This window comes from Jaculus jaculus, chromosome 3 (assembly GCF_020740685.1).
Source record: "Jaculus jaculus isolate mJacJac1 chromosome 3, mJacJac1.mat.Y.cur, whole genome shotgun sequence".
Classification (NCBI taxonomy): domain Eukaryota; kingdom Metazoa; phylum Chordata; class Mammalia; order Rodentia; family Dipodidae; genus Jaculus; species Jaculus jaculus.
In genome coordinates this window covers 165333339-165357836 of record NC_059104.1, presented here as the reverse complement: position 1 = coordinate 165357836, position 24498 = coordinate 165333339, and the positions used below count along the sequence as shown (strand labels likewise).

At 38.8% G+C, this 24498-nt stretch overlaps 1 protein-coding gene across 2 annotated transcripts in view; it reads right to left on the bottom strand.

Annotated features, from left to right (window-relative positions):
• Rsf1 (remodeling and spacing factor 1) overlaps nt 1-24498 on the bottom strand; it is a 130048-nt gene that overhangs the window by 13465 nt on the left and 92085 nt on the right. Inside the window, exons 6-12 of one of the 2 annotated variants that reach the window (XM_004656241.3) lie at nt 22005-23758; nt 19676-19882; nt 13055-13159; nt 11519-11598; nt 6886-6940; nt 5192-5301; nt 736-803 (exon numbers count right to left, since the gene is read on the bottom strand). In XM_004656241.3, the coding sequence (XP_004656298.2) occupies nt 736-803; nt 5192-5301; nt 6886-6940; nt 11519-11598; nt 13055-13159; nt 19676-19882; nt 22005-23758 (2379 nt within the window). The remainder of the gene's footprint in view (nt 1-735; nt 804-5191; nt 5302-6885; nt 6941-11518; nt 11599-13054; nt 13160-19675; nt 19883-22004; nt 23759-24498) is intronic. The other variant, XM_045146445.1, reaches the window with a different exon arrangement.

Sequence of the window (24498 nt, the reverse complement as noted above, 5' to 3'; positions counted from 1 at the left end):
ACTAACTAAATATATTTTCAGGGCAGAAAAATGGACAAAGATACAAATAATTTTCATCTACAGAAAAGCTATGAAGCCAGCTCCTTTACCAAAAAACAAACAAACAAAAAAATGCTCACGAGATTCTTGGGTTTTCATAATAACAAAGTGGAAACCAGGAAACTCCACACCAGAGCGGTAGCAACTGGAAATATGCTGCTTTAACAAATAACCATTGCTGGACGTGGTGGCACAAACCTTTAATCTCAGCATTCAGGAAGCATAAGAGGAGGATTGCTGTGAGTTTGAGGCCAGCCTGAGACTACATAGTGAATTCCAGGTCAGCCTGGGCTAGAGTGAGACCCTACCTCAAAAAAACAAAAAATAAAATAAAATAAAATTACTGTCAAATTTGTTTGCTGTTTAATGTCATTTTAAAGGGACAATGAAACAAGTAAGATTTACAGCAATCATTTAGATTATGACAATCCACACATGCTGAGTCTTTGTTGTTACAAAGACAATAGGAAACTTTCCTCAGTATTCTACTTGGAGCCAAAAGTAAATTGCTTGTTCAGTGGAGAAGCATTAGCATCCTATATTAGATCATAAAAATTACACCAATAATTACTAGGATTTGAGTCTGTGCTCTGACGCTGTGTACACAAATTATTTTGAATCTAAGCTCTGTGTTCACAGGAAAGGCAAAGGACCTGTTGACAGTTATAGGAAAAAGAATGAATGCTACACACATACCTCCTCCATCAGCTTCTTTGATGTCATCTTCTATGGCCTCATCAATGGCTTCATCAAACTCATCAAATCTACAATATACACAGTGATCTCATTATAGTCTGTCCCTGTTTGTTAAATTACTTTTATTTTTGTAATATTTTATTTGAGAGAAAGGGAGAGAGGGAGGGAGGGAGAGAATATGAATATGGGCAGGCCAGGGCCTCTAGTCACTGCAAATGAACTCCAGATACAAGCACCACCTTGTGCACCTGGCTTTTGTGGGCATTGGGGAGCTGAGCCTGGGTCTTTTGGCTTTGCAGGCAAGTGCCTCAACCACAAAGTCATCTCTCCAGCTCTTTTTTTTTTTTTTTAATTTCTAAGGATCACGTATACTAGGTGTTTGCTATGGTCTTTCTGTACCCTACCTTTTTCTCAACTATGAAATTCTGACTTCCACAATGGTAGCATTAGTAAAGGGGAAACTCATGAATAAGGCTAATACCCTCATAAAAAGGATGAGAAAGAGAAGAGACAAAGACCCTTGGCCTCTTCCTCTGTGTGAAATTAAAGCAAGAGTGTAGCCATATTTTCTAAGGAAGTAGGCACTGGATTTGCACTAGGATCTATTTTCTACTTCTATTATGTGAACACAAAGCAAGAAGCAATCATTGGGGCCCTCTTAAAATATCAAATCTGCCACTTTTATCTTGGGCTTTCTAGTAACCATAGCTGTGAGAAATAAATTTCTGTTCTTTGTTTATGTAATATATATCAGTTTGTGGTATTTTCATATAGCAGCATAAATTGATAAAGACAGTATCAAGAAAAACTTTTTTTTTTTTTTGCAGTGCTGGGGATTGAACCTAGGGTTTTACACATTTGAAACCGTATCACTGAGCTACATACTCTACAAAATTGGTCAATAAATAAATATACAAAAAAAAAAAAACATTCAAGTAAAGTACACATTTTAGCTTTTTACATTACACATCTTTGTTCTAATGCATCTGCCAATGTAATGCAGCTACAACTACAGATAATATACAAGTAAAGCAATAAGGCTGGGTTATAATAAAACTTCATGGACAATGAAAGTTGAATTATATATAAATTAAATAAAATGATTTATGTCAACCATTCATAAATATAAACAACATTCTTGGGCTAGAGGAATGGCTTAGCGGTTAAGACATTTGCCTGCAAAGCCAAAGGACCCTGGTTTGATTCCCCAGGACCTACGTTAGCCAGATGCACAAGGGGGCCCACACATCTGTAGTTCGTTTGCAGTGGGTGGAGGCCCTGGTGTGCCCATTCATTCTCTCTCTCTTTCTCTCTCCCTCTTTCTCTGTCAAATAAATAAAAATAAAATATTTTTAAAAAAATATTCTTAGGTTATAGGCTATACAAAAACTACTAGAGAACCGAATTTGGCCTACAAGTCCACCATTAATACAAATCAGCCGGGCGTGGGGGTGCATGCAGAGATAGGTGGATTTCCATGAGTTCAAGGCCACCCTGAGACTACATACTTAATTCCACGTTAGCCTGGACCAGAGAGAGACCCTACCTTGAAAAACCAAAAAGTAAAATAAAATAATAAAATAATAATAATACAAATCATATGGCAAGATAAGTTGGACACAATTACTGTTCCATTAAGTAGTATGAAGTGTTAGCATCAATTATTATCATAACTGAACATTTCTGCTGCTTGAAATTCAAGTGCACATGATGAAACCTGTACAGCTCATCAGTGCACTTTTGCTCGAAGGACTATTTCCTCTGAGTTTAAGAAAATGACCAAGAAAAACAATCCCTAAGATAGTCTTATATGTATAAAGCTCACCAATTTAGGTTTTAGGAATCCAAGACTACCAAGCTAAATATAGTAATAACCTATGTATAAGGGGCAGAGCACAAAAAAGCCTCACCTAATATATTTTATGTGAAAACCTGATACATCTTATGTGAACGAACAGTTTACACCCTAAGTTGCTATAATGTTTCTACTGCTTTAGAAATAGAAGGAATCTAGAAGCAACTAAGACCAAAGCACAAGGCCCACTCAAAAGATAATGACCAGTCAGAGGCCCAGTTAGGACTGCACTCAATCTCCTGATTCTTAATCTAATGCTCCCTCTGGGTAATTTTGAAGTCATCCTCTTTGGTAGAAGCCAAAAGAATCAAACTATTACTACTTGATAGCAATGGTGAAATTCTACTGTAATAAATCTCTATTTCTTTTCATAGTGACAAACAGGATTGAAAGACAAAATAATTATTTCTGCTATAATGCTTATTTTCAAAGTGTAAATTTGTTCCCATGTGACTGATATATAACAAGACAATTCAAACACAATGTGTATTTCATACTTGTTCATGTGTAGTTTCATTTGCAAAAACACATGAAATGAATGCAGAAAACTGCACCTAGCAGACTAAAGCAATTGAGCAATATGCAAGACACATTAACACATCCACCACTGGGCTGGAGAGATGGCTTAGCAGTTAAGATTGCCTGTGAAGCCTAAGGACCCTGGTTCGATGCTCAATTACCCAGGACCCATGTTAGCCAGATGCACAAGGTGGCACATACAGATGGAGTTCGTTTGCAGTGGTTGGAGGCCTTGGCATGCCCATTCTCTCTTTCTCTCTCTCTGTCACTTTCAAATAAAAAATAAAAATAAACAAAAAAATTTTTAAGAAATCCACTGCCAGTGTGGTGGTGCATGCCTTTAATCCCAGCAATCAGGAGGCAGAGGTAGGATCACCATGAGCTCAAGGCCACCCTGAAACTACACTGTGAATTCCAGGTCAACCTGGGCTAAAGCTAGACTGTACCTCAAAAAACAAACAAAATCCACTAAGGGCTGGAGAGATGGCTTAGCTGTTAAAGCACTTGCCTGCAAAGCCAAAGGACCCAGGTTCAATTCCCCAGGATCCATGTAAGCCAGATGCACAGAATGGTGCTTGCATATGGAATATGTTTGCAGCAGCTGGAAGCCCGGTGCACCCATTATCTCTCTATATCAAATAAATAAACAAATAAAACATCCACTAACATCAGCTTATTGTGTCTCTGGACTTTAGATAACCTGTTACCAATATAGAACAATTTATAAACTATTCTACCTTCCCAGACTTATTTCAGGTCTGTTTTCAATGGCAAAGGCCATCCCTATTATAGTGTTTATGTATTTAACCATGTAAGATAGGTCAAATAGCACTCAGATTTCTTATGCTTTAAGGTCGTGGATAGAAGACAACATACACATGTGGGTACACATGCATGTGTGTGGAGGCCAGAGGTTGACATCAAGTGACTTCTGCCATTGCACTCCACCCTACATTCTGACACAAGGTCTTTCAATGCACTAGAGATCATGGTTTACCTGGACTAACTAGCCAGTAAGCCCTCCGGACCCTCCTAGCTCCACCTCCCAGTCCTGGGATTATAGGTACCCACCACACCCGGTTTTTTCATAGGTTTGAACTCAGGTCTTCATGCTGGCATGACAAGCATTTTCCCCACTAAGTCAGCTACCCAGTCCATTCACTAAGTAGATGGAGGGGACACAGAGTAGACTTTTTTTAATTTTTGTAGTATTTTATTTATTTAATTGAGAGAGAAAGAGAAAGAGAGAGGGAGGTAGATAGAGAGAGAATGGGCATGCCAGGGCCTCCAGACACTGAAAACGAACTCCAGGTGCATGCGCCACCATATACATCTGGCTTACATGGGTCCTGGGTAATCAAACCTGGGTCCTTTGCCTTTGCAGGCAAACGCTTTAACCACCAAGCAATCTCTCCAGCCCCACAAAATGGGATGGGGAGTGGGTGGGAGGGTGGTGGTGGTGGTGTGTGTGTGTGTGTGTGTATTTTCAAGGTAGAGCCTTGCTCTAGTCCAGACTGACCAGGAATTCACTATGTAGTCTCAGGGTGGCCTCAACTCCTGGTGAACCTAGTGCTGGGAGTAAAGACGTGCATCACCACACCTGGCTTAGATGTAGTTTTTAACCTATACACTAATAGTCCGGTGGGAGAAAGAAACAACTGGCCATGAATGTATATGTGTGTGTGTATATAGGGTCTCACTCTAGACCCGGCTGACCTGGAATTCACTATGCAGACTCAGGGTAGCCTCAAACTCATGGCAATCCTTCTACCTCTGCCTCACAAATGCTGGGATTAAAAGCGTGTGCCACCACGCTCACAGATATTACATTTTTGTACATGGGAAATGAGTGGTCACGGACTTTGGTATCCTTGTGGGAACACAGGTCCTTGCTCATTCTTTGTAAATACTCCACTACTGAGGATATTTATGCCTTGGGTTCCTGGAATCCATTCTCCAAAAGACACAAAGGGAAAACTTATATGAATTACTGCTGGGAAAAGCAGACACCTCTGGATCATGTTGTCTAACTGTAAAAGAACTAATGCACTTTCACTATAACCATTTTCGTTCATTTTGTACCTGTAACTTATACATTTTCGTGTTCTTGTTGACCTCCTTTCAAGTAAATTTGCTTTGGATTTTTTTGAATCTTTTTTCTTTTCTTCTTGATCTTCAGGAAAATCTGGCTCCTTTAAAAAAAAAAAAAGTATAGAGTTTGACAGGAAATACTCCCCAGAATTAGTAGTGTCATAACTTCCGTCTGGGTAACAAATGTTAAACAGTTTGATGTTAACCCCAAACTGAACACACCTGGTAAAGCTAATTATGCTGATTAAGAAAATGTGATGATGAAGCTGGGCGTGGTGGCGCACGCCTTTAATCCCAGCACTCGGGAGGCAGAGGTAGGAGGATCTCCGAGAGTTCGAGGCTACCCTGAGACTACATAGTGAATTCCAGGTCAGCCTGAGCCAGAGTGAGACCCTACCTCGAAAAACCAAAAAAAAAAAAAAAAAAAAAAAAAAGAAAATGTGATGATGAAGGCTTAAAGCACTTCTGTATTGAAATTCATATACTTCTGAGTTCACAACCAGGATGGGATTTCTCTAATGATACAGTGTTTTCATCAAGACGTTAAAAAATATGTACAATGAATGAATGAAATTAAGCCGAAATTAAACTGGAGAACAACTTCACAAACTACTTAAGTCTCTGATTTAATTAAATTATGGCTGAAAGAAGCTGCTTATGACATGAAGAAAACTTCATTTCTAAAGGGAAACTATGTTTCTTGTACTTTTACTGGTGAGAAACCCTTCTGAATTACATATTAATAATATAAAACAACACAATAGGGTGGGAGAGATGGCTCAGCAGTTAAGGTCCTTGCCTGCAAAGCCTAATGACCCAGTTCAATTCCAGTACCCACATAAAGCCAGATGCACAAAGTGATCACATGTATATGGAGTTTGTTTGCTATAACTAGAAACGATGGAGAGCCTACCGACTCTCTGTCTGCTTGAAAATAAATATAAATAAATGAATAAAATACATATTAATTTTCTGTGTGTGGTGGTGCATGCTTTTAATCCCAGCACTCAGAAGGCACAGTTAAGAGGACTACCATGAGTTTAGGCCAGACTGGAACTACAGAGTGAGTTCCAGGTCAGCCTGGGCTACAGTGAAACCCTACCTTGTAAAAGCAAACAAACATAAGAGTAATTCTTCTTTTTTGTTTTTTTGAGGTAGGGTCTCACTCTAGCCTAGGCTGACCTGGAATTCACTATACAGTCTCAGGGTGGCCTTCAACTCACGGCAATCCTCTTACCTCTGCCTCCCCAGTGCTGGGATTAAAGGCATGCTCCACCATGCCTGGCCTAAGAGTAATTCTTAAAAGAAGTCAAACTATGAAAACACAAGTTTACTATAACCCCCAAATCTCTCAATCTCTTTAATTATTCTATACAAATGGCACTTCAGAAAGCAAAACACAAAAGTCCAGTTTTAGGATAAAAACAATAGAACAGTACCCTAAAGCAATGCATTATGTTTAGTTTGGATGTGATAATAGTCACATTTTGGGGTTTCCTGTATACATATAATTTGAATCATAAAGAATTACAGAGGATTATGGGTGGTATCTCCAAGGGCTTAAATTTTTAGTTTAATAAAACAGATACATTACATATTTTAAATTAGGCATACAACAAAAGATAAGTCTTTGAGAAAATATGGCAGTGTCTCTTTTTAAAATACTATATAAGCCAGAAACTTACTTGTGGAGGAATGATGTTTTCAATACTGATCCCCACATATACCAAGCGTTCTTTCCTTTAAAAAAACAAGAACAAACACACATATAAAATAAGATTTTCTAAAAATAAAATTCATATGAAAAAGCACTCATGTGAGTAGTAATAAAATTACAAGTTCATGATATTCAGAGGCTGTCACAGCCACAGTAGCTATTATTCATAAAACATTAATACAGAGTTTTAATATCTATGGGAAGCACAAAAGTTCGTAAAGTAATATGAAAACTATATATATATTTTGAGGTAGGGTCTCGTTCTAGCCCAGGCTGACCTAGAATTCACTATGTAGTCTCAGGGTGGCCTCGAACTCATGGTGACTCTTCTACTCTGCCTCCCAAGTGCTGGGATTAAAGACACATGCCACTATGCCTAGCTTGAAACTATACTTTTTTGTTTTTTAGGTGTGGATGGGTGGGGGGTGGGTGGCGGGGGGTTTCGAGGTAGGGTTTCACTGTAGTCCAGGGTGACCTGGAATTCACTATGTAGTCTCAGGGTGACCTTGAACTTACAGAGATCCTCTTACCTATACCTCCCAATTGCTGGGATTAAAGGTGTGCACTACTACATACAGCAGAAAACTATACTTTTAAATTGACTTATATTAGTAAAATAAAATAAAATAAAAATAAACAAGAAACTTCACAAAGAATCATGCAGTGACTTGAAGACATGGTTATATGGAACGCCGCCTGCCAGCTTTCGCGATTCCGTTAGCTCTGCCGTGCGCTCCACTATAATGACATCTACTATCGCATTTGTCTTTGCGTGCGGGCTTTAGGGATCTAAATACAGGCTGTCACACTTGCATAGCAAGTACTTTTATTACTAAGCTATTTCCCTAGCCCATGTTAGAGGTTTTCAGGAATGTGAGCATATGTGTAATTATGAGACTATGGTAATAAATATCACTATAAAAATGAATTACATATACCAAAACTATATCAACGACCAGTGAATGGCATTTAGATCACTCACTCCTTAATATGAAGAAAAAAAAGCAATGCAGTCAAATGGCTATGCATTCTGCCAAATTCTTCAGAGCCTGAAAACAAGGAGTGGGCCACCAGTGATTTTCTAAGAAACAAACGTTTGTTGGTATTAATTTTTAAATTTTTTTTTAAATTTATTTGAGAGCGACAGACACAGAGAGAAAGACAGATAGAGGGAGAGAGAGAGAATGGGCACGCCAGGGCTTCCAGCCTCTGCAAACGAACTCCAGACGCGTGCGCCCCCTTGTGCATCTGGCTAACGTGGGACCTGGGGAACCAAGCCTCAAACCGGGGTCCCTAGGCTTCACAGGCAAGCACTTAACCGCTAAGCCATCTCTCCATCCCCAGGAACTGTATTTTATTTGACTTGTGGATTCCAAAGCCTAACTTAAGTCCTGACCTATTATGACAAACATGAATAAATATTTATTAGTTGAAGAAACATTTTTTTTTGAAAATTTTAGTGATATCTTTACCACCTGTTTCTAAGATTCTTATTAACAGGTTTATTGTGCATTAAAGGCTACATTCTAAAGAACCTAGACAAGTAGATTCCTAACTTCCCTTCAGAAAGGATATCACATGTAGGAAGGAAGAAATGGTTACTATCTCAGTTCACTTTAATATACCCTGGCATTCTGAGCTCAGCTGTTCTTGCTCTACTGGATTAACTTGGGGAGAGCTGGAGAAAGCACCTGTTGCATATAGCTGCTTTATAAACTTTTCTTTCTTTCTTTTTTTTTTTTTTAATTTTTTTTTGTTTATTTGAGAGCGACAGAGAGAGAGAGAGAGAGAGAATGGGCATGCCAGGGCCTTCAGCCACTGCAAACGAACTCCAGATGCGTGCGGCCCCTTGTGAATATGGCTAACATGGGTCCTGGAGAATCGATTATATGTTTTCTTTTGTTAAATACCCTGCCAGGCATAAAGCAGATATGCAACAAGTGTTGGTTAAATGCTGAATATATGCAAAAGGAAGAAACACTGAAATGAGAAAAGGTGTTTTTGTTCTATAACTTATGCTGGCCTAAGTGCTGAAGAAGTCGCTTCACAGACTGTAGGAAGTCACCTCACCTACAGTTAACTATCTTAGAAACACCAGTTGCACTGTTTGGAGCTCTGCAAAGACACACACACACACACACACACACACACACACACACAATCTTATCAGCTATAAATGAAAAGTCTTTGCTAGCCAGATTGAGTGGATCAGCAAACACCAATAGCAAATTAGTTACTCGGTTTTGTACCATACTGGTCCACATTCTTGTCCTTTCTGTGACCCAGTCTCACTTAGGGCTCAGTGTCTGATCTAAAGCCATTATTATAGTTTTCCTCTTAAAGACATTTATGTAAAGATGATCACTAAGGGTTTACCACAATACCCAACTCTAGCTTCTTCTCTCACTAGAGAAAGCAAGAGAACTAGTAAAGAGGAAACCAATGATGTATGCAAATACAGCACATGTTAACATCAATTTTTAAAACTTCAAATGTTTGGCAATTACAGCAGCTTATTTACATTATATTCAAATATATTAGACCAGTCAAAAAACTTTCCTCCAGCCCCTCACACATATAAATGCTAGTTTAAGTATTGTAGGCCTCCAAAGAAGTAATAGATATAATCTGCAACCAGACAGAATTCTCAGTGAATTACATTCTTGCTTTTAAAAAGAACACTGTCTTCTAAGCACTTAATGGGTAGTTAGAACACGGAGACACTACTCATTTCTCAGAACAAGCAGATTTCAGAAAGACTGAGGCAAAGAAAAAAACCAAGTTACTATTTTTCCTATTTATTATTTTTTATTTCATGTAAGAAACCTCTAATTCATAATAAAATTATGCATATCAGAATAGTTTTAATGATTATTTTTTAAAAATTTACTTGGAAGCTAATGGAAATATCTGAAACACATGCTTTTACTTTATAAATTCAAAAATACTTATAAAATGACAACTGGCTGGCCTTGAACCTGAAATTCTATGTCAGCTTCCCCAGTAGCTGAGCCTAGCTTAGACAATTGATTTTATAGATTAACCTGGAGGGGGGAGAAGGGAGAGAAAGGGAGGAGGGACAAGGGGAGATAGCACAACTTTAAAATGCTACTCTACAATGATCTGGTGCTGTTTAGAATATACTTGGATTTTTCTATTTTATTGTATCACTGGGTCACATATCTATATTTTTAAAAAAGATTTTACTTATTTGAGAGGAGAGAGAGAGAGAGAGAGAGAGAGAGAGAGAGGACATTAGAAAGAGAATGGACACACTAGGGCCTCCAATCACAACACACAAACTCCAGACTCATGCGCCACCTTGTGCATCTGGCTTTACAAGGGTGCTGCAGAGTCAAAACTGGGTCCTTTGGCTTTATCAACAAGTGCTTTAACCACTAAGGCATCTCTCCAGCACCCCTCATCGGTATTTTTTTTTCTTTTTTCTTTCTGTTTTTTCAAGGCAGGGTCTCGCTCAATTCACTATGTAGTCTCAGGGTGGCCTCGACCTCACAGCAATCCTCCTACCTCTGCCCCCCAAGTGCTGGGATTAAAGGTGTGTATCACCACGCCTGGTATGTATTTATTTATTTATTTGTTTGTTTGTTTGTTTTGATAGAATGAGTCCCATGTAAACTATTCATGCTGGTACACAGTAGGTTTGAGTGAATGTTCACAAATAATCAAAGAAAATACAAATAAATATAAACTTATTATATTCATTCTGGATCCTTTTTTTTTACAAAACAAATTTATTTATTTGAGAGAAAAAGGAAGAGAGAGAGATGAAATAAGGGAGGAACAGGGAAAGACAGATGAATGAATCTGGGTGAACCAGGGCCTCTAGCTACTGCAAACTTCAGATGCATGTGCCATTTTGTGCATATGGCTTTAGGTGGGTACTGGAAAAATGAACCTGGGCCATCAGGTTTTGCAAGCAAGTACCTTTAACTTCTGAGCCATCTACCTCTGCCCCTGGATCCTATTTGAAATATTATGTCCAAGTTTAATCTTACTCGCTCTAAGAAGCCATCTCCAACCATTTATGCCACAATGAATGACACAATGAAAACTGGGTATCTTTTATAACCACTGGGGCACAGCCTAGACAGTGGGCAAGTTTGTAGAACATTTGCATGCTCCCTATAATAGTCAGGTACACATCCTCCACAATACTTTATCCACAGTAGATTCTGATAAGTACTCTGCAACAGGGGTTGGAAAACTTTTCTGTGGAAGGATAGCTCAGACACTTATTAGGTCTCTACTGAGCTATTCCACTGTTGTAGGGCAAAAGCAACCATAGGAAGTTTACACATAAATGGGCAGAACTGTGTTCCAATAAAGTTTTATTTATGGGAAATAAAATGTGAATGTCTTATAATTTTGCTGCTTTACAAAATGATTCTCATTTTGATTTTCTCCAACCATTAGAAAACATAAAAAGCATACTTAGTGATTACTACAAAAATAAGTGGGCCAGATATGACTCACAGGCTGAAGTTCACCAGTCCTTGTCTTAGACAGATGTGTTCATCGATATCACCAGGCAATTCTACTGCCAAATTCCCAAGAAACACATTAATACATATATCAAATACCTTCGCTCAGCACGCTCTTTCTTCTTTAAGGCAACATCCAAATCTTGCAACTGTTCTTCTAGTTTTTCACACAGCAGTTTCTGAAGGAGCAATACATATGCATGCATTATTTTAAACACTTTTTGACAATTTTATATACTGTGCATGTTAAGCTCATGGGTATTAAGCTTATGAACCGAAAAGGGCCACATGGTGAAGGAATATTAAAGCTTTGTGTTTAATTAAAGAACTATGTCAGCACATAGTAAATAGGAGATAAGCATAGCACTCTTTTTTATTTTATTTATTTGAGAGCTATAGAGAGAGAAAAAGGTAGATAGATAGATAGATAGATAGATAGATAGATAGATAGACAGACAGACAGACAGATAATGAGAGAGAGAGAGAGAGAGAGAGAATGGGCGCGCCAGGGCTTCCAGCCACTGCAAACAAACTCCAGACGTGTGTGCCCCCTTGTGCATCTGGCTAACGTGGGACCGGGGGAATCAAGCCTTGAACTGGGGATCTTAGGCTTCTTCACAGGCAAGCACTTAATGGCTAAGCCATCTCTCCAGCCCAAGCATAGCACTTTTGAAATAAAACATATAGCACTGTCAAAAGAAAAGCATTCTGTGCCTACCTTATTAATTAATGCCTAGAAATTAATACTTTGTTCAATACTACACAAAGCAATGATTATAATCAAAATGACAAGCTCTGAAAAATATTTTTACGATTACATACAAATAAAATATAGTATCAATAGCTATTTTAAAAAATGTAAGAGAAAATGTACAAAAATGTCACATGATTGCCAGATCAAAATGAAGCTTAAAATATGTAAACAGACTGGTGGATTGTCTCTATAATCCCAGTACTCTGGGAGGCTGATCTAGGAGGATCACCATGAATGTGGGTTTCAGGTCAGCCTGGCTATAGTGAGACCCTGACCACCCAAAAATAAAATTAAAAAAAAGATAATTGATAGAGCTATAGTAAACCACAAAAGTTAACTTCATTGAGAAATGCATAAAACTCATTATTTTAAAAGCAAAATTAAACTGGTCTTGTTGAGGCAATACATTCAACTGGTGTCAATGACATAGACATATACTGTTCTTTGGTTTCAGAAGAAACTCATGTGAATCAGGATACAAGGGAGAATTCATATTTCTTACAATGCTTGCAATAACCCTATAAAATGACTAATAAAAAGGGAGATAAAAATGATTAAAGAAGATGAAACAAAGGGATATGCTACAAAAGGAACATTTTCCCCTCATATTTAATGAAATTTAGTGCTATTTGTGCTTATTACAATTGCAAGAAAAAAGTCGGTGCTAATTTTCCAAACACTGTAGGCCCTTTGAGGAATGCTTTGGAGAAAGGCAAATTGAAGAGCTGAGGGCTATGAACAGAAGTGAAGGAGAGAGCAAACAAAAAAGGTCAATACTATCAAAAAATTGCTTTGAAAACAGATGTTCAGTGGGTGTTTAAAAATAATTAACTCTGTGAATACAAAAGCAAGAAGTGAAGACAGAAGTGGGTTGGCCATACATGTTGGCAAGGGGGGCAGAACCACTCTCCATCAGGAATGATCATCAAAGGAGGGCGGAGGCAGGCGGTATGGTATCCACTGTCACAAGAGTCACACAGAAGAATCTGCAATAAAACACATTCATGTCAACCAAGCTAAGTATTCAATGACTCTTCAGCTAAAATAATGACTTTGTCTTTATGTTTCCTGAGCAGCATCTCATTATGTATCTCTGGCTAGCCTGGTACTAATTAAGTAGCCCAGGCTGACTTCAAACTCACTGTCTCAGTCTCCTGAGTGTGAAGATTACAGGTGTATACCAACATGCCTGCCAGGACATTTCAATGCTTCTTCCTACTTCAACTACAAAATGTCCTTTATCTGCATAAAGCTAATGAATTAAAAAAACTGACAGGTCCATTTCTTTTTTCTTTTTTGAGATAGGGTCTCACTCTAGCTCAGGCTGACCTGAAAATCACTCTGTAGTCCCAGAGGGACCTCGAACTCATGGCGATCCTAACTCTGTCTCCTGAGTGCTGGGATTAAAGGCGTGCGCCACCACACCTGGCCCATTTTTTGTTTTTTGAGATAAGGTCTCACTCTAGCCCTGGCTGACCTGGAATTCGCTCTGAAGTCTTACACTGACCTTGAATTCAAGGCAATTTCCTACCTCAGCCTCCGGAGTGCGTGGATTAAAGGTGTGCGCCACCTTGCTCAATTCATCCTCCTGTATTGTTCTTTCACTTTATTCCCCTGACACGGAGCTGCTCACTGAACTTGGAGCTTCCATGAGCTCCAGAGAGCCTGGCTCTCCTTCCTTCCCTCAGTGCTGGGGTTACAAGCATGTGCAGGCATGCTCTTTATGATGCAGGTTCCTCAAAGCAGGCACTGTCACCCACTCCGTCATTTTACAAATCCCTATAACATTATTTATAAAATGTTTTAAAGTCCAGGGCTGGAGAGAAAGCTTAGTGGTTAAGGCATTTGTCTGCAGAGCCTAAGGACCCAGGTTCAACTCCCCAGAATCCATATAAGCCAGATGCACGTGTTAGTGCATGCATCTGGAGTTTGTTTGCAGTGGCTAGAGGCCCTGGAACACCCATTCTCTCTCTCAAATAAATAAGTAAATAAACTAAAAAAAAAAAAAAGTTTTAAAGTCAAAATGTCATAAAGTATGCTAACATGTGGAAAAAAATTTTTTTTGAGGTAGAGTCTCACTCTAGTCCAGGCTAACCTGGAATTCACTATGTACTCTCAGGGTGGACTTGAACTCATGGTAATCCTCCTACCTCTGCCTAAAATGGAAATATTTTGTACTGTTAAAATTTCATGTGAGGCGGGTGTGGTGGCGCACACCTTTAATCTCAGCACCCGGGAGGCGGAGGTAGGAGGATCACCATTGAGTTCGAGCCCACCCCAAGACTGCACAGTGAATTCCAGGTCAGCCTGGAAACAAAAAATAAAAAAAGATAAAAAAAATACAATTCCATTTTAACTGTATTTCAGTTACTTATGTTCAAGAAATGCTCATGGCACCATATATTCTGTAAATTCAAATAAGGAAGACTAAAGAATAGAAAAGAACCTAAACTATATTCAAAACCATCATGGTTCAAACACTAACACTAATAACAACTAGCTTTAGCATTGATATTTTACTGCTAAGAGTTTAAGGTAAGCAATTCCTTAAACTTGCCATGGTATAATTTATAATTCCTTCACTCAAAAAAGCTTTATCTCAAATATTTTTATATAGATAGATGAGTTATAAACATACTAGCATCCCCGTATGCCCGTCATCAGCCTCCACCAAGATTAATATTTTCTGAAATAGCCTCTTGCTACATTGCCAAGATTTACATCAAATTTTCATTCCAGGGGCAGAGAGATGGCTTAGCAATTAAGGCGCTTGCCTGCAAAGCCAAAGGACCCAGGTTCGACTCCCCAGGACCCATGTATCAGATACACAAGGGGGTGCATGTATCTGGAGTTCATTTGCAGTGGCTGGAGGCCCTGGAGTGCTCATTCTCTCTCTCTCTCCACCTGCCTATTTCTGTATTTCTTTCTCTCTCTCTCAAATAAATAAATAAATAAATAATATTAAAAAAAATTTCATTCCTCCTGCCTTAGTCTCTCTGCCAAGTGCTGGTATTGTAGGAAAGAGCCACCATGCCTGGCTACAAGGTTACATAACCGTGAGACATCTATCAAAACTACAAAATTATCAGTACAAAATCAGGTTTCCTAAGATTTCTTTTTCCCCCTCACTAATGTCTACAGCTCAAGGTTTCAAAGAATTTGCAGCTACAGATCAAACCCACTACAATCAATAAATTAAAAAGTATTATAGAGGAAAATATAAATGCAAATATCCTGTCTTTTCTTACAAGCTTTACACACTAATCACTCATGGGAATTTTGCTTACAACAATTATTACTATAATGTTCTGCTTGTGGATTCCAACTTCCCTAATGCTTCCAATGTTACTTGGAATTCTTCTGTAAAGAAACTATGTTCCTTCCTCTCCATTCATTTGTATATTCAATTATTTATTTCAGTATGAACTGACAAATACTTTTATTATTCTTGAGATTATAATTCAAAACCATTATTCTTTAATTTGTTGTTGGAATTGTTTCAGCCATGCACAGATTTACTTTCCCACTGGCTTTAGTCTGCATTGGTTATGTTCTTGATTCTTTACTTCCTGACCCTCTGCAATACTAGTCATATTTGCATATTCTCTGCCCAAGCCTTAGAATCACTCATTTCTCCAAGATGCCTGGCTTCCTGTATTTGAGACTAGAATTTAGAAAGCATGTTTGGATGATCTGAGTGCTCACAACTACTAGATATCACCAAGCTTAAATTCTCTCAAAGGGCAAAGTAAGATGAATTGGCTAATTAGTTAACAACTATATAAATGTATCTGTATTTCTTCAACCATATTAAAATAAAAACAAATTCACTGTAATTCCTGCAACTCTAATCCAGGATTGGGATTCTACCACTGGCCTTGTGAAAAGAAATGGTCCTGGTTTCCATTATGTACATTTTGTTTATTTGTTTAAACCTGGCATATAGGTACTTTCTAAAATTGGGCCATATTCCACAGAGGACAGTTAAATGTGGAAAACAACCTTTCTTGTCTATATAAAATGTGGTACAGATCATTTATATCGGGTTGCCAAGCATATGTGAAATAATCTGGGCATGCAATTTCATGTATCACATTGTTTCATAATTTTTTAACCTAATAAAATTTAAAGTTTAGAATTTACATTCTAACATGAAAACTCTGTCTTACTCTATAACAAGGACAAAAATCCCACTAAATAAATATTACAATGTAAGAATCACCAAGCCTACAGCAATGATGCATTCATTGCTTTTAACTAAAGTATCTGGAAAAACCTGAGTTCCACATGTACTTATGAATTTATTGCTGTTCTGCTATGAGTTCACTGAGGACAAGGACCAGTCAACGATCATGTCCTCAGCGACTAACCTGACAGTTCTTTAACGCTGATTCTTTTATGACTTGAGAAACACCTAAAGCCAATGAATTAATAAATCCTCTAGTTTTCAAATCTTCAACTTCTAATGTCATTCTCCTTGGCACAGTAGCAGGAACAGTTAACTGAAATGGGATTTTACAAGTACTTATTATTAAAATAGTGAAATCAAAATCCTGTGGATGCTACAAAAAGAATACAGCTCTCCCCTCTTCCTTGGTGCCATTTCTGCTCACTCCTTTTAGTTACTTCCTCACTCACTTTGTCATCAAAGGCTACTACTGCCTAAATTAGCATGCATTCTCTGAGTTTAAAGAGAGAATATAAATTCTACTGATCCTTAGATTTAAGACTAGTATCTCAAATCCCCTAACACTGTTTACATCAAAGTCCTGACCAAGTTTCCATAATATCCTTGATGACTGTGATGGCTAGTAGTTCTCTTTGTTTGTTTTTCAAGGTAGGGTCTCATGCTGTAGTTCCCCACGAGCCTTGAACTCACACTGATCCTCCTACTTCTGCCTCCCCAGTGCTGGGATTAAAGGTGTGCAACACCATACCCTGCTGATGGTTAATTTTGATTGTCATCTTAGCAGGATCTATAATCACCTCTCTGGGAGGTGACTATAAAGGCATCTCCAGAAAGAGTTAACTGAGGGAGGAAGACCAGTCCTCACAGTGGGCAGTGCATTCCAACATATGGCCCAGATATGAAAAAGTCCAAGGACAAGGCAACACTGCTTCTCTGCCTTTGCTTCTTGCAGGTAAGTGCCTCTGCCTAGCTGTGGCTGCTGCGATGCTTTGCTGACATCACACTCTAGCTGCTCCGGCCTTCTAAAGGGGACTGAACACCAGCAATGCTCTGGAAATCTTCAGGCCTTCAAGGCCAGGTTGTGACTGCTGAGGCATTGAGGTTTGTGGCCTAAGCAATTGCTGGGTTTGTGGCCTCTCCAGCATGCAGCCAGTGTTGGACTACCATGCCCTGTTAGGTCAGGCACTGTAGTGACTCCTCTGTTATGTCTGTACATTCTAGTGGTTGGGCCACTTTAAAGATCCCTGCCTAAAACATTAAGCAGAAAAGGCTCAGAAGAATCTTTTTGAAACAATCCATTATCTCTTCTTTTCAGCACTAGTATCAATCTCTGTTCCAGCTTGAATGACCCTCAAAAACACATGGATATGATAAACTTTTGATTAATTTAGTTTTAATAAAAGATTTTATCAATAAAATAGAAACTACAAATACATCAGAATTAACTTTAACATAGCCCATAACACACATCAGGAACTCTGCCAGCAGTGGTACAAGCATTGGTAAATATCCCCCACTCAGAAACACATGGGACTCATCTCACTTTACAGTAAACACAGCAAGATACAGACAGGATAGTGCTTGACAAGAAGCCAAGCAATACCTCTATCCACCTCTGTCTGGCTTAATACTTTGCTATCATATCAGATTACTCTCTATAAACAACAACAAAAATCCTGGAGAAACACCTTTGTTTTATGTTTTTGTTTTTGTTTTTCCTCCCCAAAGTAGGGTATCCCTCTAGCCCAGGCTGACCTGGAATTCCCCATGTAGTCTCAAGAGGGCCTGGCATTTCAAGTGACCCTCCTACCTCTTCCTCCCAAGTACTGGAACTAAAGGCGTGTGCTGTCAGGCCCAGTGAGAAACATCTTTTACGCTTATTTCAACTTTATAGGATCCCAGACTATTTTCACTCTGTACATTCTACTCACATACACCCATTACATATATTTCTACTTGGTACATGGAGGTTGTTTTTCGTCAATTCTATTCAAAAGAACATCAAAGTTGAATAAAATTGGGCATAATGAATGTTCCCTCAATAAACTCACTTATCAACCGCATATAACATATACAGGTTAGGCATTTGTTCTTATGGTATAGGGCAACTTTAAAGAGCCTTGCTTCCCTCCCTTCCCTTCTTCCTTTCTCTGTCCTCCCTCCCTCTTCTTCCTTCTTTGGGTTTGTTTCTTTTGTTCTCTGAAACAAGGCGTCACTAAGGAACTATAGCTGCCCTTAACCTAGCTGTTGTAGCTCAGCTGACCTCCAGCGCACGCTCCCCTAGCGCGGCCTACGGAGCGCCGGGATTCGAGGCGTGTGCCAACACTCAGCTCAGGAGCTTACTCCTTGGGTGAGAAAGCGCCATGTAAGTCTGTTACTATCCTTTGGAACAAAACAGGTCTATAATTTGTCTCTTAAAGTTTGTTTCTTTTTTATTACAATTGTCCATTTAAAACCTTTTGCCAACTTACTAGGTTACTACATGATTTCCTTTTTTACATGAAGGTAATAGTGCCTTTAGATCTAAATTAAATGTTACAAACACATTTAAAGACTAGTATTTAAAAAAATCTACTGATTAGTGAAAAGAGATCAAAAGTACACTCGTGGGTTAGAGATGGTTCGGTGGTTATAGACATTTACTTGCAAAGCCTGACAGAACAGATTTGATTCCCCAATGCCCACATAGAGCCAGATGCACAAAGGGGCACATGCTTTTGTGCAGTGGTTAAACATATTTTCTTTCAAATCCTGACAGCCCAGGTTTGATTCCACAATACCCATGAAGAGCCAGATATACAAAGTGGCACATGCTTTTGGAGTTTGCAGTGGTAAAAGGCCCTGACAAGTCCATTCTTTCCCTCTCAAATTAACAAAATTTTTAAAAAGGATGTTAAAACAAAAGAGTACTTTAAATTATCAAATATATGCCACACAGGATGGAACCAAGATCCTGAGTGTTGGCCTTCCTTGAAAACAAAGGTGACTTACAGAACATAACATCAGTAGCATTGAAAATGCAAATAAGGGGGCTGGAGAGATGGCTCAGCAGTTAAGGCATCTGCCTGCAAAGCCTAGGTTTGATATCCCAGGACCCATGTAAACCAGACACACAAGATAGCACATACATCTGCAGTTCGTTTGCAATGGCTGGAGGCCCTGGTGCACCCATTCCCTCTTTCTCTGTGTCTTTCACTCTCACAAATAAATACAATATTTTTTTAAAATGGTAATAATGATCTAACCCAGAGGCAGTATGGTATTCCGTGGCCTACCCATCGTCTGAACATGCTCACTTAGAGCAGGGACTCACTAGCTCCGGGTGGTTGGGAAGGCCACATTTCTTGCATGGCTCATCGTCGTCTGCCAGGATGGCCTCTTCACTGTGCTTGCCTTCTTCCTCTTCTGAAGCGGCAGACGATTTCTCACTGTCAGACCCCTCACTTTCGTCATTGCTGGAGTACTTCCATCTGCCTCGTGTTCGAGAGCCAGTCCATCGAACTTTGCCTTTGGGTTTTACCTTGTATAAAATAAAAATGATAATCATTTTAAACTTTTCCTCATATGTTTCTGGTAGAAGATTTAGCAAATATACAAAGAAAAATAAAAATTATCAGTATTTAATTTTCATAATCATCTTCATTTTCTTCAGTGTTTAGGGGACCTTAAAGCTGGGATTATAATGACCATTATGTCATAAATATTTCCTAGTCATAAAAATTCCCTTACGCAAAACAGCGTAAGTGATAGTACGATATGCCACGAAATGGCTGTAGGTATCTCATCTCCTATTAGACATTTGGGTGGTTGTTTCCCATTGTTTCACATTCACAATGTATCCTTGCAGATACCAATGTTTACACACATCTTTGTGGTTAGGATAAATTCCTTGAACAGGAGTCTGGGTCAAAGGCCATGAACATTTTAAAGGCGCTATCAATAGCAGAAGATATACTCATGTAACTTTTTCTTTTGCAAAAATTTCAAGGCTATATTAGAGATAAACTTAAAGAAATTTTTAAGCATATCAGAACACATGTAAAAGTCCTAATAAACTTAAAAATTGTATATTATCCAGAGACTAAGTAGAAAATGTTGTTATGCCATTTCATTGCCTAATTGTGCAGATCTTTAACTCATATTTCTTTCTTGTTTTTTGGTTTGGTTTTAGAGGTAGGGTCTTGCTCTAGCCCAGACTGACCTGGAATTTACTATGTAGTCTCAGGCTGGTCTTGAACTCACAGTAATCCTCCTAGCTCAGCCTCACCTCAGCCTACTGAGTATTGAGATTAAAGGCGTGTGCCACCACACCCAGCCTTAAACTTTTAATTCATATTTCATTTCATTTCTACAAGTCTCCAATAAAGAACAAAGTAAATCTAACAGAAGAAAAATTTTTTCAAGTGGATTAAAAATGTATTACTTGGGGCTGGAGAAATAGCTTAGCGGTTAAGGCACTTGCCTGCAAAGCCCAATGATGCAAGTTCGATTTCCCAGTACCCACGTAAAGCCAGCTGCACAGTGGTGCATGCATTTGGAGTTCACTTGCACTGGCTAGAGGCCCTGGTGTACCTGTTTTTTCATCTCCTCTTTATCTCCCTCTGCTTACAAATAAATAAATAAAAATGTTTTTAAAATGCATTATTTAACAGAAGAAAGAACCACTTGCAAAAACGAATAACCTGACTACTTAAAAAGCAAACAGCGTTGTATGGTGATGGCAAACTCCTATAGACTGGCTAAAAAGACTTGTAGAAGATTTTCCTTAAAATTAAGATGTCATAAAAAAGAATTCTAGCTTCTGAAAATAATGACAGAATTGATAAGTATGCTGTACATTAATAGGGGCTGTTAGAAGGCAATGTGGCAACACCTATCAAATTTTATCATACACATGCCCCTTGACCCAGCAATTCCGATTCTAGGAGTCTATTCTAAAGAAATACTCACTCATGTCCGAAACGATCTTCAATGCAGCATTGCCTGTAATAGTGAAAAATGGGAAACAACCTAAATGTCAATTAATAAGGGAGTAGATAAATAAAATGAGGTATATCCACACTATGAAATACTATGTGGCCATTAGTAAATGAAGATAGACTGCATTTCCTGACATGGAAAAACAGACATACTACTGTGATGTAAACAACAAATAGGTCTGATCCATTTTGATTTTAAAATGGGTTGCATAGAGAAAGAATTTAAACAATATAAACTCCAACCTGTTAATAATAATAATAATGGGAAATTTTCAATTTTATCATCCCGCAGGTTTATAAGTACTTGAATTGCTTATAGAAATAACATATTCCTACTACTGCCTGTAATAAAAATGTTTTTTGCTGGGGTAGTGGTGCACACCTTTAACTCAGAAGACAGAAGTAGGAGGATTGCTGTACATTTGAGGCCACCTTGAGACTACATAGTGAATTCCAGGTCAGACTGGGCTAGAATGGGACCCTGCCTACAAAAATATTAAAAAAAAAAAATTAGGTGGTCTGAAATTTAGTATGTAGGGATAACTAATGAAAAACAATAGAGGACAAAATGCACTGTTTTTTAGCTGTTTTTCAATGATTGTTTCAGCCAGATCTATGAACACTAAGGTCCAAATATTCTGAATTAACTGAAAGCAGGTTTACCTTGCTTACTTTAGAATTTGTATCCTTGTCTGGTTTTCTCAAATGTTCTTTCTTGTCTGCTTTCTGCACAGCGGATGACTCGTCTACTCCATCTTCTCCCCCTCTTTTCTTATCTGCTTTCTGATCTCTAATCTCAGCTACTTTTGCTGTGGGTCTAGATATTCTCGGAGACCTTCTCAATGTACGGCCCACATTTGCTTTCTCTTCTTCCTTTTCTGGCTTCTCTTGCTTACTTTCAGGTTCTAGAATTTGGGGAGGACAATCTGGCTTCTTCTTCCGACTAGATATCCTAATGGTTAATTTGATGCCTTCTTTCTGCCTTTCAGAGGTGATCTCTGTGTTTTCTGCACAAGTGGTTTCTTCTTCAGGAACCAACTTATATTTAAATTTGCTTTTTTGCACTGACCCCTTGGTCTCAGAAGGATCCTCCAGGCTAGAAGTCTGTGCCTTGTCCACACTGGCCATTTCCACCTTCGTGGACTCAGAATTCTCACTGAGAGTTTCTGGACGTGCACTTTCCAGGGACTGACAATCAGCTGCACTTTTACTCTGACATTCTGCCGCTTCTTTATCTGTGGCTAGTTTCTCACCGTGGTCGGTCACTTTAGATGGGGAGGTTTCGGCCGCTTCAGAAGAGCCTGGCTTCTCTGAATCTAGAGTGCTCTTAGGAACTTCCTCTGGTATTGGACTCAATCTTTGTATGTCCTTATCTACAAGAGTCTTTTTTGATTTCTCTACCTTCTCAAGACAGTCTATGTTAGGTGGACGGTTATCTTTCTTACTTCTGGGGGATTTCTCTCCAACTTTCTTAGTAGAGGATTCAGCAGCAGAAGAGGCAGTTTTTAAAGAGAGATCCTCTGCCATCTCAGAAGATTCAAAAGAAACTTCCATTTTTGGATGATCAGGTTCCCCTAGCTCCCCTTTCTGACCGGAGGCCTCTAAGACAGACACTGAACTATCCCCAGTAACTTCTTTCTCAAGCTCAATTATCCTTGTGCTTGTTATCACAGAATTTAAATACTCAGCTCCGTTTCCCTCCATGATGACAGTTCTGTCCTTAGAGAGGCTGTCAGAGCTATCTTCCTTTGTATCACACATCTTTGTCTCTACTTGTTCTACCTTAAAATTGGGAGTTACCTTTTCATCACTAATTTCTCCATTTACCAGTTGTTTCCCTTCATGATTCAAAGTGCTGATCGTAGAGACCCTTCTACAAGTCTCTTCCTCTTGTTTAACTTCTTCTTTCAAAAACTCTTTTGTTGGAGTAACTGATTTACATAAAGGTCCTTTCACAGGACTATCAAAGTCCTCACTCAGTTTAATTTCTCGCTTTTTCAGTGGTATCTTTGCTTGCTGGTCATTTTTAAGTTTCTCAGTCTCCTCAGTGGACTTCTCTGCAGTGTCCTGAGCAGATCTGAGGTTGCCACCAAACTCCCCCTTCTCGGGCTCCTGGGAGGCAGGCTTCTCCGTGCTGCCCCTGACATCTTTGGGATCTGTTCTGCACTCCTTGACTTCAACTTTGATGGGTTTGACATTTTCCTTGAAAGAATCACTTTCGTCTTTGATAACCTTTTTATCCTCACTTTCTGGCACAGGTTTTTCTAGCTTCACGATAACTGGTAATTTCACAAGCTCCTTTTCATCTTCTTTTTCAGTTTTCATAGTGGTCTCCTCAGGAACATTGGCTATAGAGCATTTTAGAGAGTCTACGGGCTGCTCATTGCCTTTTGATTTGTCATTTTCCTTCTGTATCTCTAAAATAAACAGGAAAAAAAAGTCATTACACAAATGGAAACATTCAAGCTTAAAAGTTGTAAAAGACAATACAAAGCACACTATACTTTGAATTTCTTTCTTAAAATAGGTAGCTTTTTATCATGGAATTTGTTGTTGTTGTTGAGGTAGGGTCTTATTCTAGGCCCAAACTAGCTTACAACTCCCAGCAATCCTCCTACCTCAGCCTTCCAAGTGCTGGAATTAAAGGCATATACCACCATGCTCAGCTTATCATGGGATATCCTGCCCCTTAAGACAGAGTCTCACTCTAGCCCAGGCTGACCTGGAACTCACTCTGTAGTCCCAGGCTGGGCTAGAATTCACAATAATCCTACCTCTGCTTCCCAAAAGCAGAGATTAAACACATGAACCACCACGCCCAGCCAGAATATTTTAGCAATAAAGAAAATTATCCTAGCTACAGATGACTGGGCTTCTGCGTGAGAATGAAAATACTTAGTAGCAGAGGCCAGTAAGTTAAAAAGGAGACATAAAGGGTAGAGAAAGGAAGAGGGGAGGATACTTAATAGGTTGATATTGTATATATGTAATTACAATGATTGTAATGGGGAGGTAATATGATGGAGAATGGAATTTCAAATGGGAAAGTGTGGGGGTGGGGAGGGAGGGAATTACCATGGGATATATTTTATAATCATGGAAAATGTTAATAAAAATTAAAAAAAAAATGATAAAGCTCTAAGGCACAACTTCCAGA